The 18,041-nt window shown below is 38.4% G+C and overlaps 2 protein-coding genes across 2 annotated transcripts in view; one reads left to right on the top strand and one right to left on the bottom strand.

Annotated features, from left to right (window-relative positions):
* Window positions 1-18,041, top strand: part of PHEX (phosphate regulating endopeptidase X-linked) — a 101,772-nt gene that overhangs the window by 58,463 nt on the left and 25,268 nt on the right. The window contains exons 13-15 of the mRNA XM_064646773.1: window positions 5,222-5,299; window positions 6,904-7,007; window positions 14,501-14,559. Coding sequence (XP_064502843.1) covers window positions 5,222-5,299; window positions 6,904-7,007; window positions 14,501-14,559 — 241 coding nt within the window. The remainder of the gene's footprint in view (window positions 1-5,221; window positions 5,300-6,903; window positions 7,008-14,500; window positions 14,560-18,041) is intronic.
* LOC135410240 (uncharacterized) overlaps window positions 1-18,041 on the bottom strand; it is a 370,146-nt gene that overhangs the window by 10,892 nt on the left and 341,213 nt on the right. The gene's annotated exons all lie outside the window — the stretch shown is intronic.

The following is an 18,041-nucleotide window of genomic DNA, read 5'->3' on the forward strand; positions in this document are numbered from 1 at the left end:
AGGTGGTGGTATGTGAATTATTATTAAATGAAACACTAGCTCCTGAAAAGTCTACTCAGTTTCTATTATTTTATTATTGTGACATGCAAATAAAAGAGGACAGTTAAAGCCAAGGTATAAAAATAAATAGTTTAATGATTATCTATATTCTGGAGTATGGATTACAGACAGTTCACTGCAGATCAAGTACTGTTAAAAATTGCCATTTCAGGCCAAGTGTTCATGTTTGAATTGACACTTCACTTTTGATTGTATTTGACAATGTGCAAATCCCTGAGATTCCATGTGGCTCCACAAAGGAAATACTATGCATCATTAAGGTGAGCCCAGTCTATCTCTCACTCAAATCAGTGGGTCACTTCTTACTGACATCTGTAGGACTGGGCTTTAGCCCTGTGTTGGAACTTTTCTGTGTTTTGCCAAGATCCATAACTCCATTTTCCTAGTTTTTCTATACGTAAGACCTAGTTAGATGCAGTGATATTTATGCAGCAGTTTTACCAGATGGCTCTTGAATTATCTGTTTTCAATGAAAAATGAAATGACCAGACACGTACATAAAGGCTGAATTAATCTTTGTAATTAAATGGAACATTACTTTGCTGTGAATGATTTTAGCTTTCAGAATGTATTTCATGCTAATTTTTCAGTGAACTGTAATTGTATTAATTTTTTTTATATTTAGAAGCTTGAAAATGATCTTCACAAAGTTATTTTGAGTCAAGTTGATATACAAAAGATCTGTGTCAGACTCATAAAACTTTGTCAGGGGTGAGATATGTGTTGCGTTTTTTTTTCTTTACAGTAAGTACAATATGTCAGTACTTAGTGTTGCTAGCATATAAAATATCCAGATCATACTCTGAGTGGCAAAAAAGGCTCTCAGATGGCTCACACACTTGGTTGTCAAGTGAGAATTTGAATAGAATGGAAACTAGGATGCTTTGGAGCATTGAAATACCTGTGCATTCCCACATTGGCAAGTTGTTAAGTCAAGAGTGAAAGGACTTTTATTATATTGTCTCAGTAGTAAACTGAATAGCAGTGCCCTCATTGTGACAGAAAGACACACTGATGATAAAATCTCAGCTCTGTTGAAGTCAGTGGGGAAACTTCCATGCATAATGAGAGGTGGAGGGAGTAATCTCATTCTGGGTCCTCTGCCTCAGAGCCTGCTCTCTCTGGCTGCTGGGCTGGAAAACAGTTATCATGACTTACTCTAAAGTGAGCTGCTTCTCTGTGTCACCCCCTGTGAGAGCCTCTTGCTGTCAGTGACAGAAGAGTACTGCAGTGATGAGTTTTCTTAATTTACTCAACACCCCAACATAGGCTGAGCGCTTAACAATAGCTGGGGGAAGTACCCCATCACTCTTTTTCTTCCTGTACACGTGGCTATTTAATATGCAAATTAGAAAAAGGAATTAAATGAGCCTTTAAACCATAAAACTGTGCATGGTGTGTTTATGGTGGATTCATGTGCAATTGCCACATGGCTGGTTCCTGTACATTTGTCACATTTCATTTGAGTTCCCTGTATGCATATGGATGCCTCTGGGAATGCTGGTCCCTTAAACATACTTTTAATCTTATCAAGGGGAAAATACTGACATCATTATCAAAGAGCAAGCCAATTGTAGAAGAGATTTCCACTTCCTTGTGCTGTATAAATAAGGAGTCTTCAAACTGCTGTTAAATATTACACAAGTGAACAGAGAAGATAGGCACAGAAACAAGACTTCCAACATGCAAATTCAGAAACCTGCTCCCAGTATGATACTTTCTACCTTGTCAGTTGTGTAAATAAATTGGGCTGTGTGTGGGGCTCAGCTGAGCAGGTTTGCACCTGATGCAAAGCTCCTAGGAGAAATTCCAATCAGAGGGATTATCGAGGACTTCAGAGGGCTTCCTGTGTCCTCTCATAAGTTTTGCTTTGGCCATAGGAAACATTTTCCCCAACCAAGAGCCACACATCCTTTAATGTCAGCATCAGCTTTGTCTTATCTGCTCAGATCTCTAAACCACACATACTGCGATAAGAACTTTTAAGTAACAAATGCAATAAAATAACATTTCCCCCTTATCTATCTATCTATACTACAAAATACAGGCAGCTTTAGACATTGATAAAGCATCAAAGTACTGGAAGCAGCATTACCTTTTGAGTTTACTTTCAAAAGTCTCTCCAAGACAAACTCTGTTATTTACTAGGGTTTTATATAGCCTTTATAAAAAAATACCTCATAGTATAGTAGTGCCCAACTATTTTATTCTCTTGTTTAGAAATCTCAATTTCATGTCACAAAGCAAAAGTATGTGTCACCTGACAAGTGTGCCCAGCTCTCCTGAGGCAGTCTGGCTGAAGAACTCTCCCCATCTTCCTTTCCTAATGCAGCAGGGCCATGAAAAGAGTGAAGGGTTTAAGTGTCAATAAAATAAAATTTAAAAAAAGTTAATTATATGGTTACTTGTGAGATTATGTGATTATATTTGATCTTTAGTTCAACCTATGTCAGACCAGCTATTAAGGAGCCTGGAGGCATCATCTTCACCCTTAGAGATGCTTGGTTAAAGAGTGAGGTCTAAAAGGGCCAAAACTTGGCAGTCCCAAGCTGCTGCCCTCAGGGGGCTGCTGTGGAAGAAGAGAGTGAGAGGGATGCGGCAGATATTCCACAAAGATCCCCAAATGTCCATGTGGTGGAGATGGACATTACTTTGGTAACAACCAGACAATTAGCACCATGTGTTTAAGGGCAGAGCCCATCTCTCAGCAAAGAAGCACTGCCAGATCTAGGCTGGCTTTATACTCCTTTGCATTTACAGCCGTGAGGCATGAATTTGTTTGCTTCTATTTGGAAGACAGTATACAAATTAAGAGTGCTTTAAAAGGATGTAATCTAGCTCTAAACAAAAAATGTTCTTTTATATGCCAAAACAGGATCAAAAATTTTTGATCGACATTGTACTGACTAAATCATTAGTAAAATGCTGACACAGTAAATCTTTACATTTGATTTAAAACCACTGTTGATTTTTTAAATGTTGCACTATAAATTGTTTTTAAAGGGTTTATTCTTCATCATGTAAGTCAATTTTTAAATTAAATCTGTTTAATTCAAATCTTAAGGTGTTCAATTAAGTAGATTCAACACAAAGGTTACTGTGATTCAGACAGGTACTCTGGAACTCATGCAGAACATGAGATTCACCAAACTCATTTAAGCAGCTGACTTAGCAGAAATTAAAATCTATGAGTTTTGCTCTTTCCTTTTTCAAGGATAGTTTTAACTGGAATTTAAACATGGAAAATGGTAAAGAAAATTTTGCGGTTCCTTGCAAAGTTCAGTCAGTTGGACCTGACACCACCACTAGGAAAAAAATTAGACACTCCTGATTACTTACAAACTTGCAGATGAATAGTGCTCCCTCCCCAGCTTTTTATTCTCCCTCCTCCCCACAGCATTTAAAATATCTTGAAAGACTGATAAACCTTCTGGAAAACTGAGAAAACATTCTGTTGAGAGGTTATTTGGCTCATTTCATATTTCCCGTTCAGCATTTTTCTTCCATTGCTTTCTTTATCACTAGAGCAATTTGCATGACAATGGGATCTTTCTTGCTTAAGAGATCATCTGCTCCTGCTACTAATTTCCTACCTGAAGTTGTTGTGTCTGTTTGTGACATCTTAATTATCTCAACCACAATTAATTGTTATGTCACAAATGGAGGATTATGACCGGATTGGAAATGAGATTGAAAAATTGAAGGAGTTTGAAGCAAAGAGGCCTTTCTTCTTGAAAAATAAAGGAGGAAACAGAATTATTTTGGTTAAATGGGGGGAGTCCTCCATCAGGTTCCTTCTTACAGTAGTGGAACAGCCATTTCTAATTCTGGCTGTCACAGGGGGCCCTGTTGTATTGAGATACTATGGAGGGGCAGAAGGGAGAAAGGATATAAGTGTGCAGGAGGGGGAATCTTCCTTTGAGTAGTCACCCTCTGAAGAGGGAAATGGAAGTTGGTGGACCCCAGAGGGGTCCAGGCTCTGCTCATGAGAACAGAATGCAGGGTTGATACGTCTGCAGTTGGTTTAGAGGCCAATTAATTTATTGCATTTCATATCTTGCAATATTGATTTGAGTTTTGACATCTGAGTTTGAAGAACAAATGTCCAGAAGAGGGTTTTTTGAGGGGTGGAGGAAATTCCAAAGACTTAGGGGGAAAATACACTCAGCATCCTGAAAACATACAAAATGAAAGCTTAGTGCTACCCTAGTCCATCATAGCTTTAATTTATTTTACAGATTGTCACATTTCACATCTTGGTATGTAGTCTTATCTTTTTGTATCCTTTTGCTTTTCTTCTGGAAAATTCTGTTTCCACATAGATTCTGGGTGTAAGGGTGGCCTGCTGATGTTTTTGTGAGAAGAATGCTGAGGCTGTTTATGCATTCACACCATGATTTACAAAGTGGTAATACTCATCTACAGCTACTATCACTTCACACTGGAGTGTTTACACAGGCTGTGCATAAATACTGGGACCAAGTCATGATTAAAAGAGTTAAAAAAAGCAAAGTTAATGAAATGTGAAGTGTCTTATTTTAACACCCTTACTAACATTAGGGAAAGGGCAAAAACTGGAGAACGAAACAAGAATTAGTCCTGTAGTTTTAGGAAAGCACAATGTCCTTCAGAAGAGTGTGTGCCCATCTTCAGATGCAAATAGAAGTGGCCCTCAGTAGAAATACACCAGTCTGCGTTTGCTGGGACCAAGGTTCATTCACATCTGTGTATCAAATCTGTTTTAAGCGTTGAATGCATACCAGCTACTGTGCCATAGCAAAACGGACTGTTTTCTGTTGTCCTTTGGAAAACATTGTAAAAACAGACATTTGACCATCTGATTAACACAAAAACTGGTAGGGAAAGTCAGCTGTTGAGATTTTGCACTCAAACACATAGCTGTAACTACGCAAAAGCTCTGCAGGCAACAACAGACCCACTGTGATAATCTAACAACAGAATCTGGACCCTCTGCCTTGTGATGCTGAGCTCATTTGTGGCACCAATTTTACCTTGTAGGCAAGTTGATTTGAAGTTAAATTAAGATGCCTCTAGGGGAGTATAATAATGGAAAATGGAAAGAGAGCAGGGGAAAAAAAAGCTGTATGTTGATAAGTGGTTTTATCTGTCAACACTTTTTTTCTCATTTTCTTTTTCAAAGGCAAAAGCAGTTATGGCGAAAGTTGGTTACCCTGAGTTTATAATGAATGACACATATATTAATGAAGACATCAAAACAGTAAGTGTCAGACTTGCAGCTTTCTTCATTTACATATTGCAGCTATTCTTTGCTCTGTTTCACTGCTGTCTAAAATCAAAACTTGTCTTTTGTTTGGCATGCACCTGGAGTTTTGCTTGCCTGGTTATTTTTATGTTATTTTTTAATTAAGTGTGCTAGCTCTCATGTCTAAATTGTCAATGCTGGCATGCCTAAATGAGATCATGAGGCTTGTGGGGAGTAAAATGCACCTGGGTGCAAAGAACCTTCCTGATAAAAAGCATTTTAAAGGTTAAACATACACAGTAATTGGTATTTAGTTATAAAAATGAAACAAACCAAAAGCATTTCTTCTCAAAATAATGGTCTTCAAAAACACAACAAGCATTTTACCTCAGAATATCACACTTTATGATGCCCTATATAGGCTCTCCAGGCTATGAATTTTATTTATGATTGTTGCTTATAATTTTGTCGAGGTGTCCTAATCAATGTATGGGCCTACTGTGCTGGCTGCTGGGCAAAGATACTATGTGGGGACTCCTTCCTGACCTGTTCAGCCTAACTAAGGCAGGAAGACAAATTATTATTGTTGTTGTTGTTGTTGTTGTTGTTGTTATCATCATCATCATCAGTGACAACAATAACAATATATGTTACCATTTTCCGACTGTGGCACGAATGTGATGAATTGTATTACTGAAAGTCACAGGCAAAGTAGAACCCTAAATTCAATCCTGAGCCAGTAAAACAAAGAGACATAGTCATCTTTGTCAGAACACATGAACAAACACTAAACAGAGACCTAATTTATTGAGAAAACTTTGAAGAACCAACTCTACCAGCCTAGTCCTTTTTTGTGGGAAGTACAGGGTGAGATGGTGCTGTGAAGACAGTGTAATGAGACAAAGCATTCGCCCAGATAAGTGGCAATGTCTGGTGAAAAATACTTATTAATCGTGGTTGCAAAACCATAGTTTACATCTGAAATACAACTTCCTCTCAAATCCTAGGATTGCTTTAAGCTGGTGACAGGGATATCATCTGGATTTATGAACTATTAACATCCCTTTTGCCTGCATGGTTATTTGTATGTGTATGTGTAATTGCTATTGGATTTGGAAATTTATGGAAGCACAGAGCCCTATGGCTGTATATATTTAATGTGAGAAACAGTAAGAAAGCAGTGGCAGAACCCTCAGAGGGCACAGAGTATGAAGTATTTGTTATAAAATGTAAAGCAAACTGAGAAAGGGGACTTTGTGACATTGTTAGAAGTGGTTTTAAAATGCACTTTTAAAAATAAAAGTAAGCCTACTTCCTCCTGGAAAAGAGAAGTTCCATCTGCAATCCATTGTTGGGTGCTTATGATTTCTTCAACACCTCTCTGGACAGGAAAGAGCCTTTCCAGTGTTCCAGACCCTTGTGTACATCTGTTCCACTTCTGTGTTTTAACTAAGATCATAAAATATTTATTCTTCCTACCAAAAAGTGAAAATTCTAATTGCTTCCATAATTGCTGAAAAATTAGGTGATTATCTTGTGAAAAATAGAAGTTATGCTTTTTATGACAGCTTTTGTTTCTTTGGATATGCTTTTAAAATGTCTGTGCTTTATCCATACAGCTGAAGTTTACAGAAAGTGACTATTTTGGCAATGTATTGCAAACTCGCAAATACGTAGCCCAATCTGATTTCTACTGGCTTAGAAAAGAAGTTCCAAAAACAGAGTGAGTAGACAAAAGGCAAATTTACATACTCTTCTAACAATGTTTTAATTTATATTATCTAATTTATAGGACAAATACTATTATATATTAATTTTAATAGAATTATATACATGGCAACATATTATGATACAAAAAGCCTATGGGCAAACCCCCCTGTTATTCAGAAACTCCTGGGGGACATGTGTTTTTTTTTTTTTTAATTCTAGGTATCCCTGTTTGAATGCGCAGTAGTCATATTCTTGCAGCTTAAACTTAATTTAATGAAAAAAGGGGTAATTGAATCGCAATTAAAAATGGATTATGTCTCTTGGTCACAGTTAGAGTTTGAAATGGTACAGCAGGGATTTATGAAATAAATTTTGTAAGAATGTTATTATAAGAATGTTATTATTAGTAATATAAATCAGCATTGTTAGTTACCTGCTGTTGATAGCAATGGTACAGAATGAAACATAATTTAATTTACATATGTTATTTTTATTTATTTGTAAACACAAGAGTGCAGATTGTGTCACAAACTGTCATAAAATACATGAGAGAATCAGTCTCTTTTTTTACTGGTGGGTAATCAAATCCTTAAAATGCAAATTAAAACCTAAGCAGAACCTAATTAGTGTAATCATGATACTTAAAAATGACTCCGTCTACACACAGACTTTGAAATTGGTGCTGCTGCTGAGCTCCTGTGCTGGTATTTCCTTAGGACTCCAGAAAATCCTACTGAAACTGAGCCATACCTTGTTCTGAAGGTCGCTCCGTGTTGTCCATGAGGAAGGTAGAGGATGTTAGCAGGACATGCCAGTTACAGTGCTGTAATTTGGCCCTATATATTGAAGGGACTATTTATACCTTAATTTTAATTTTGAATTTTACCTTCTCATCACAGCTTTCTCTGACATTGCACTGGTTAATCCCAGGGCATCATTTTAGGGATTTTCCTGGATGTCAGGACTAGATTATGACAGTATATTCTCTTTAGAGCAAGTTCCATGAGAGCAGTGAAATAACACTTGCCCCTGTATGGCAATTGTGATCAGCAACCTCCTCCTCGTGATCAGCATTGGGGCAGCACTAATACAGACTGTGTAGATTCTTGGCACGGTGGGAAAACTCCCCTGTAAGGAAATTAACTGGTAGGTAGTCCCTGACTCAAGGACTGCAGTATGAGAACTGTGGCATGAGTATGCTTAAAAAATGAAGGGTTTATCCGATTGCCCACTACCAAGATGGAACACTTTCTCATGTTTTTCTTTACCATTTTATTTCCAGGACCATGTAGTAGCCAGCCCCCTCATCACCTTCATTGTGCTTTTCTTGTCATCCCTCAGGGCACATTCTGGCCTGGGGGGTGGCAGTTTGATTTTTGGTCTCTTTCCTTTGTTAGCACACCTATGTACTCTGCCTTCTGTAGGACTGGAGGTAATTCCACCTGAGCCCTGGTGGGGAGGAATAATTAGGGTTCTTACTGGGAGATTATTCTGTCTCTGCAACTACTCAGTGATAGAAAAGGGTCCTGAAAGTGGTGCCACTCTGTCTGCTGAGGGGTAGCGAGGCACGAGAGTCACTGCTGCCTCCAGTAAATTTTTTAAAATTAGTTAAAATAAACCAATGACTCCCACTCACCAGTCTGAGGCATGGCCTCAAAAGTATCAGCCACTTTTTAGCCATTTGCCACTTTTAAACTATCATACTCTACTGCTTTCTGTTGCTTTTACATATCTTATTTTCTTTCTGTTTCTCCCTTCCTCTCTTTCTTTCTTTCTTTCTCTCTCTCTCTCTTTCTTTGTTTGATTTTGTTTTTCTAAACTTTTACATTTAATAGAACACCACAGATCTTTTGGTGAAGCTTGGTGCTGTGTTAATATATAATTACCCTTGGGATTTTGTTGCTGTTTAGTTCATTTCTTCTTTTCCCTAGTTTAGTAGCTTTTAGCATAGCATTTATATTTAGAGATAGATACTGCAATATTGTCAAAGTTGTGAACTGAAAGAGATAAATAAGAAAATGAGTGTTTAAGGAAATAAGTTACCAAATAATAAAGTAACTACACCCAAAAAGTAAAACACAATATTCTTTTAGCAGATGGTCCCTGTTTCTCAACAATATTATTTCAAACTGCAATGACTTTCCTCAGCACTGTCAACTAACGGAAAATCAAAATGAGGGTTCACACAAAGCACCAGGGAAACCCCATGAGGGGATGGACAGAGAAGCTGGGGGATACATGATAAAGGAATTTGATAAAACAAGGGGGAATGTGGGTATCAAAGTAGAAATTAATTATTTTGGAAATTCAACAGGTTTTTAATCTAGAAGGAGGAAAAAAACAACAACCTAGCAGGAGTAATTATCAAAATTCTTTGTTTTCTGTTCTGCTCCCTCCATCCCTAGCAGTTATCTGCCTGACAGGAAAAAGAAGCATGTAGGAAGTCAGATGAGGCATTGCTCAGGGTGTGGGTGGGGGAGCTACTGGTACCAAAGAGCTGTGACAAGGTACTGGGGTGCTGAAGTTGCCTGTTCTGCATATCCCGGGAGCCAGGTTCCCCTTGAGCATCACAGCTGCAGGAGATGTAACTTGCTGTCCTCAACACCCGCTTTGGATGCAGCTGCCATCGTCACAGCTGGCTGGGGAGATGGCTGTCATCTTCACAGCTGGCTCTACTGAACAAGAAAAAAAGTGCTCAGGTATCAGCAGAGAGACAAACAAAAGGGATTTGTGCAGGTGCTGAGGAATATGGTGCACAAACCAGCACTGGTTACATTGAGAGGGTGGATGGAGGAGGTGAGGCTGGAAGGGGGCAGTGTGGGAGGACGAGGACCAGGTGTGAAGACAATGATTATAACCCAGGTGAGAAATAGCTAGAGCAGAGGGAAATGAAAGACAGTATAGAGGGAAGTGATTGCCACATGGAAGGGAGAAATAAAGGAGAGTCAGAGTTTTAGTTGCATTTGCTTATCCATCCATGGAGCCATACACATTCATACATATATGTGTATGTATATACAAACACACACCTGATGCACCTTTTTATCAGTGATTGAGTCTGTCCTTCTTAACGCTGATATCATACTTGTAAATAACAAAGCATCGGAGGACTTCTTGGGCATACCACTTCATTATTATTCATCTCTCTCCTTTGAAGTGAGGACATAATCTAAGATTTTTAGACCTGGACAAATCATTCATTTTTCACTCAGCTTTCAGTGCTGGGGATGTAGACATCTGGTATCCCTATCAGAAGACACAAAGAAGTTGTGCTATGAGAGGATTCCTGAGTCTTCTCCAGGACCTATTCCTATTTTTCTTGGCCACGCACTGTTGTTGGTAAACCCTGACTCTTGGTTTGATACAAAGGAGGGCAGCTCTGAGAGGGGCTGTGTTGGATGCTGTTAAGGACAGTGTAAAAGCTCCTTCTGCAAAAAGGGAAAAGCAGCCATGAAAAACACTGAGTAGGCTGTTGTCTGTTGGAGAGACACTGCTGGAGAGCTCAGAAATTGTGTGGGTGGGACCTGCCCTGGAGAGGAGAGGCTGGAAAGGAGTCTCTCCTGGAGCCTTGTCCTGGTCTTTGAACCTTGTTTTAAACAGTGAAGTGGCACTGAAGGCTGGGCCCAGCTTTACCATCCCAGTTTCTTGCCCAGCCCTAAGGGAGACAGATGGCAGCCTGGCCTGGGTTGCTAATCTTCTGTTTCTACATGAGAAAATGTATAAAACAGATTAACAATGAGAACAGGAAATACACTTTTGAAAGTCACCTTGAAGGTTGCCTCCCATTTAGAAGGGTTTTTTTTAATAGTACTTTCTTGGGAAAACATTTTCCATCATTCAGCAACTCTGTACAGCTTTTCACTGCTAACCAGCTTAAATGCTGTACTTTCACAAATTCGTTTTCTTTATTTATGATTTTTTTTTAATTTCTTACTTCAGATGTTGAACAGCAAACTGAGTGATTTCTTCTAATTCAAAAAGTTGAGAAAACAAATTGCAACTTACCTTTGTGCTTTACAGAAAATTAAATAGTTTAATAAGCTTTTTCCTGTAACGTAAATGTTCCCAGTTGCCTCTCTTCATGACTGGCAATGTACCACTCTACTTTTAAATCAGAAAGGAAAATATCATGGAGAAAACTGTAGCCTACAGAAACCCAAACTAAGAGAGTATCTGCCTCACTTGCTATTTCAGTGTACGTTTCAGATTGTATTTCTACAGGAGAAGTCTCAAAATTGTTGAGTCTGCAGCATTAGGTTTTGACCACTACAGTAGTTAATAGGTAATGCTACAGGACATCATTCAACGCTATTCCTTTTTCACATGCTTATAGCAAATGAAAACAACAAACAATTCTAGACTTTTTAATTTGTTTACTTTGTAATTAATAAGAGCTTGGAATGTGTTATGCCTGTCTCTTTTTTCTATCCTTCTGTTAGTAGATAAACTGCACTGAAATTCTAACCAGACCTAGAGTAAATGCCCAGGCAACCTGACATCAAACAGAAATGAGAGAGATACTTCTAAAATTGCTTTACCTTAAAATTTAACAGCAACAGCTATTTATTACATACCTTCATATGGAAATTTGGTGTGTTATTAGTTAAGGTCTGTCACTGAAGGCTCAGTCTTTTCAAGCAGCTCAGTGAAAGTGGATAATAGATGAGAAGTGAAGTTCTTCTGCTAGTCTGAATGGAAGCATTCTTGGTTATTTCTACTCTTTTGTGGAAAATACTTCCTAAATCTTTCTGAGAGTGGCTCATAATGGTACAACAAAATGCTGGAATGGAAATATGCTCTTTTCAGAGTGTTAGGTATGAAATTAAGCTCTATACTCTGGTTGCAACTAGAGAACTCTTGTTCTTTCTGTATGGCTCCTAAGTCTCTTTTTCCTTGCTACTTAAAAATACGAGAATTTCATACAGGGTCATTTTTGAGACCTTGTTATGAAAGAGCAACTTAGGAAGAACTTAGTTCAGTTTTACAATGAGAAAATCAAGGCTGCTCTTGGTCTTTGGCTCATACTAAGCTCAGGAAACAGGATGGGCTCTGTTAATGTGGTAGATCATGAAGAAAGACGCTGTCTCGGGATGGGGATGCTGTGATATGTCTTAGTAGGTAGTCTACAAGCTCCAAGTCTGTGAATTTACAGGTATGAAAGTATGGCCAGAGGATGGTGTGATGTCTTCCCTCAGTAACTGTGGACCAAATGTCAACAGCATTCACTGTTGTTCTTGGGCAAATTGAGGTGTTCCTGTGGTGACAAGTACATGTGTCACTAGCTCCTCACTCAATAAAAATGGGTGCAAACGTGTCCTGTTAGAGAGGTGTCACTTGTCGATGAAAAGCTCTTTGACCACTGCTTGTGGTGGTTCCTGCCTTCAACTAGCTGTGGTAAGCCCCCAGGGCTGCAGCAGCAAAGAGGATGGGGAGAAGAGCAAAGCACATTAGTGTGTTTTGAAGTATCTGTTATCTGTCTCAAGCCCTTGATTCTCTAACTGGAAATGAAAGGCTAAGAAGAATTTGCAAAAAGGGAGGATTTGCTGTTCCAGAAGCCTTTTTCATGCTTAAAAGTTGCTGTTTGTGAGAATGGAAAGGCTATTGTAGGTAGAACAAGCCAACAGGGTGAGGTGGAAGTCAGAACACTATGTGTCTTTGATCAAACTTACAGTAACATGTAAATTAAAGTGTTGAGTGTTTCAGGTGGATCCTTTTCAGATTGTTTCTCTCCTTGTCAGAAATGGGGCAGTCCCCCAGACCTACTGCAAAGCCTGGAGAACAGGTCCCAGAGCATATGTGGCAGGCTTGCATCCTTCAAAACAGTTCAGCTAATTGCTGCTTTGAACAAACATGACATTGAAATGTAGTTGATTAAACCTCCTAATTTTTTTTCTTTACCCCCTCACCATACACATTCTTCCTTCAATTTTCCATTATCTCATTACATTACCTCTGACATTTAATCTCCTTATTATGGAAAAAAACAGAAAACACACCAGAAAACAACCTCCCCCTTCTCCTCCCATTCACAGTCTCCTAATAAACAAACCAGGGAGAGTTATCTGTGGCAATTAGAGCCTATAATGTGATGGATGGTTAAGATATGTACATGATAGCATTGTTGTTGCCTTCGTCGATTAGTTTTTCTATTTGATGCATTGTAAAATAAGCTGCTCGGCTTGAAGAATAAGAGAAGCGTTAAATTTATTGATAAAACACAAAATGCTGCCATTTTAAAACTCTTCCCTTTGTTACATGGTTTACATGAGGACATTAGTTGTCAGAAAAAGAGTCAGGATCTACAGATCATTTATTTGATAGTGCTATTTTAAAACACAGATTTTGTACATGATTGTTACTGATATCACACATTTTCCATGTTCTTGTAGATCTTCCTTTGTCTTACTCCTTGTTTTGCAGCTCCTATCTCTTCTCTTAGAAAGAAATCTTCCAAAGCAAGTATATTGTATTCATGTAGCTTTACGAAACTTTGGAGTAATGCATTGCTAAAGACATCAGGATGTTCCTGTTTAGAGATTTACTGGACTCACTTCTAATTTATTATGAATTAACCACTAATTCTCATCATCTTTATTACTTTTATCTCAGTTCTTCCTTACAAAATCATAAGGTGAAATCTTGGGCTCACTGAACTCAGGCTTTCATCTGAGGTGATTTGGATCTTGCTGAAGTCAGTTGAGATTTTCCTGTCTGTGGTTGAAGCAACTGTCAATATATATGAGCTTAAGCTAAGGAGATTCTTAAATCCTATTTGCCATTCATAGAATCATAGAATATTCTGAGTTGGAAGGGACCCACAAGGATCATCGAAGTCCAATACTATTCAAATCTAGGTTTTCCTCCAGTATGTATGAAAAATCAAACTACAGGAAGAAATGCTTTGCATTAGGTTTATTTGTTTAGGAGAACACTGATGACCATGTTCATTGTGTAGGGAACAGAACACGAAACTGTTCATTTTGAATTTACATTCCCAGAAAGTACCAGCTTGTGTTGCTGGCATAAACCTAATTGTTCAAGTAGTTGTTCAGCAAAGCCTCTGAAACCACTACACTTGTTTCAAAATGCTCTCTAATTTCAACAGGGAGTTTCTCCACACATGATTAAAATCCACCCAAGAGAGTTTTCACAGCTGCTGTCAGTGTGGCAGCCTCTGCTGCCTGAACTTCAGTTCATCAGCACGGCAGACCTCTCAAGCACAATGGTCACCTAGAAATTAAACAGATTAGGTAATAGAAAGCTTAAGAATCACTCCAGTTGAGCATTCATTGACTGTACACACTTAAACTCAGTGAACAGTAGATTTCCATGTTCTGGAAAGTGTAGGTAGCATGTGTTGAAATGGAGGAATACTTAAGCTTTAATGTATTCTAGATCCTTAATATTTTTAATTCCTTCTACTGAGTTCAATTTTTATCTTTACTCCTTTTATTTATAGACATGAGTAAGTGTACTGACAGATATATTCTTTTGCTCTTACTACAGGTGGTTTACAAGCCCAACTACTGTAAATGCTTTTTATAGTGCATCTACCAACCAGATCAGTGAGTATCTGATTTCTGAGCCTAATTATAAAGTGCCTGTTTGGGATTGTATGTATCAAGCGTCAGATAATAGCTGTACCATTTTTGTTGTTTGTGACTGAAAATTAAAAGTTCAAATGTGGTAATTCAGCTGTGAGACTTAAGTGAGAGGATAGTTCTGTAAAACTTCGGGCTCTCACGGATTTGAACTCCTGTTGCTCGATGTCAGCTGAGTTGCAGTGACTATGTGTGCGTGCTCTGTCCACTGCAAATGATAGCTTAAATCACTTTTGTCAAGGCTTAGATTTTCTGTCTTCCATTTTCTGTAACAAAAACATGTGTACACATACCTCCATAAATATACAGTGATAGCAATTCTGACCTCTAGTATTGATAGATATGTAGCAATAAATGACTAGAGGAGACTGTGATATAGACCAGAAAACCTAAGAAGAGGTGTCCAGTGGATTTGTTTAATATATGCAAGCACAAAGAGTGGTATCTGTAGCTAACTTAAAATTCTTACCTTTATAGTTTGATGAAATTATTTTGTATGTACATTACTATCTTATTCTAATTTTAGTTACTGGTTGTTTTAGATAGCATAAATTCAGGTGTGGAAACATATAAGGTAAAAGAGTTGAGTTCTTAAAATATGTGTATGGATTTGGATGTTCATTTCTGTTTGCTTTAATGTGACTTTGCATTGCAAATTTCTAATGGGCTTTAAAATTCTATACCAGTATTTCAGTGTACAACAGAGTCACCTTTACCCTGGCATTTCTCTTTGCTCTTATTAGCTTTGGATGTTGAATCAGCCTTCTTGTTCTATGCCATCAGGGTCTGGAAGCTGGCTGCCATCTTCTCTGTGATCTTGGTCCCCAGAGACAGGACTATCAAAAATTGCTGGGTGACTCCCCCTTTTTCTCCTGGATCTCTTTTGGTAGCAGAGAAGCAGTTTTTGAAAGGCACAAAATTAATATATCACACTGAAGAAGTTACAGCAGGGGACTGACAATCTGAGTCTGCTGGTATCTGCTTCTACCAATTTTTGTAAACAATGTTGCCTTCAGACCACTCACTTAAATTCTTTCGTGTCTAAGTGACCTCATTTGTAAAGTGTGTATAATAATTAGGCAGCTCTTTTGATTAAAATTATTTCTAGGTTTAGATAGCTCTGCCTTAATCAGAGGCCTGCCATCATTAAGCAGTCACATTTTTGCTGATCATCTGAGGGAGAACTTGAGGCTCCCCTGAGCCAGTCACAGCTCTGAGGTGCCCGTGAAGCACGACAGCTGCTCTTCCTGAGGAACTCAGCACCAGACACCACTGATGCTGGAGATGCATCGTGTGAGTGGAGAGGAAGCCCAGTCAGCACGAAATGAGAACCATCACTGTTACAGCTTCTTTGACATTGTATTCTTTCAAGTTGCAGCAGTGCTCCGCTCTCAGCTTCTCTGCCATGGCACATTAGAGAAAACTGTAATGAGAGGCTGGGGTCACTGAAAATTTCACACTCACTGTGTCTAACAGTGTCACGAGCAGAGAGTTTTCAAATGTAACCCATCACTCGTGGGTGTAGAGGCAATTGTATTTTCTGTCGTAACTGCTGACCTTCCTGTTCTGCTAGCACATGACCTGGAAGCTTGGACAGTGCTATTCACAGCCCTTTTACGACTGTTTCAAAGAGGAAAAGGATTAATGTGGATCTTTCTGAGCAAAACCCTCTCCTACCAGAGAGAGAGGTCCAAATGTAATCATACCCTAAAAATGATGTGCAACAGGAGGGAAGAGTCATAGAAAGGCACAGCGCAGTCTTTCACTGCTGGCTGGTGTGTTTTTATTGGGGAAGAGGCCCTGTGAGATGTGGGAGGAACATTCTCAGGTCTGAAGTTGCTGATAAATATTTGACATATCACTACTGTGTTTCCATTAGTGCTGCTGGGAAAGAATGGCTCTGCTGGAGAAGGAAGTTTGCAAGCCTATGCACACTCGTATTGCCTGATATATTTGCTGGGTAAATCTCACTGGGCAAATCTCACATTCAGCAGTTCCTACCTTACTGCTTTGCAGCTGTGTTTTCAGTACTAATCCATACAAAGTTCAGAGGGACTGGTCACACGCTACAAAAGCTGTAGCATTTTAAAGGCCTAGTTAAACAACAGAAAAAAAAAAGTTCTATTAACCAGAATAATTTGAGAATAAGAATTAAGCATGAGCTCTACCAAATGAAATTTATAGTTGTCATATAGCAAGCCCACAAAGATTTTGAGGACCAACTTTTTAAGAGCATAAGGACTAATAATAGAACCTTCTTTCAAATACACTGAAAGAGGAATGTTTCTAAGACATAAAAGTAAGATAATTCATTGCATTGGAAGAGTTTGGGAACTTCTAATCCTGGAACTTTTTCTTATGAGAGGTAAGTCCCAGAAAGTGTTTAAAATCTAGTGTCAATGGAAGGCACTGTAGAAGAAATTCATACAATGAACTGTGACAAATATAAGGACCAGATAATATTCTCCCAGGTATTTCAAAGGAACTTAGACATGACATTGATTGACAACCTGCTTTGATGATAGCTTATCACTTATAGTGGCCTCAGCACAGGAAGAATAGGTATGGCAAGTGTCAAATCCTTTTTTTTTTCAAAAAAGAATTCATGAGGATCTGCATAAAAAGTAATTTTCTACCCCTATATGAAGGAATCTGGTCGTGACTACAACATGATTGAACAGACAGAATGAATGAATAAGCATGTGATATAAGGGTGAAGAGTGAATGTGACTATGTGAGTTGCTTTTTGCTTTTTCTTTTAGAAAAAAAATCATGCTTTCCTAGTCTACTAGTGTTTTTTTGAAATTTAGAATCCAAGTAAGTATGCTTGATATACTATGTTTATTTCCATAGAACACTTTTGATGAAGTTCTTTTCCAGTGCTATTACCTGGATGTTGTCATGGGACAACAAAGAAAAGTCCTTTCATAAATTAACATCTGGATTTTAGTGTGTTCAAGGCTCATCTATTTTTACTTTTTGTAAGTGAGTTTTCTAAGGGGAATTTGAGAAATAAGAATTTTAAAATACGTAATAGAATTTGATTATGGAAAACAGTGTTTCTACATTGACTGGAAAACACTTGGTTCCAAAAGTTGATTCTAAAAATTAAGACCATTTAGTTTGAAAATGGAAAAGTACTGTGTGATAATGTCAGCATAATCACAGCAACTCCCAACTTGTTTAGTCACTGAAGGCTTTGTGAAAGGGTTTAGAGGAAAAACAATATCAGTGCCTTAACCCATGGATTCTGAAAAGGAGCGATCATCAGGTACCTGCAGAGGTGGAGAGGAATGCGGAGGTCCTGATCACTTCTGAACTTTAGGCAGATGCTTCTGCTTTCAGAGGTCAGAGCACAGGAAGGTCTCTGACACACTCCTGATGGAAGGATCACAAATTCTTCTGTCTTTGTAGTCTGTATCACTGACATAAGCATTAAAAAATCA

Source organism: Pseudopipra pipra, chromosome 2, assembly GCF_036250125.1.
Source record: "Pseudopipra pipra isolate bDixPip1 chromosome 2, bDixPip1.hap1, whole genome shotgun sequence".
In the NCBI taxonomy this organism is placed as follows: domain Eukaryota; kingdom Metazoa; phylum Chordata; class Aves; order Passeriformes; family Pipridae; genus Pseudopipra; species Pseudopipra pipra.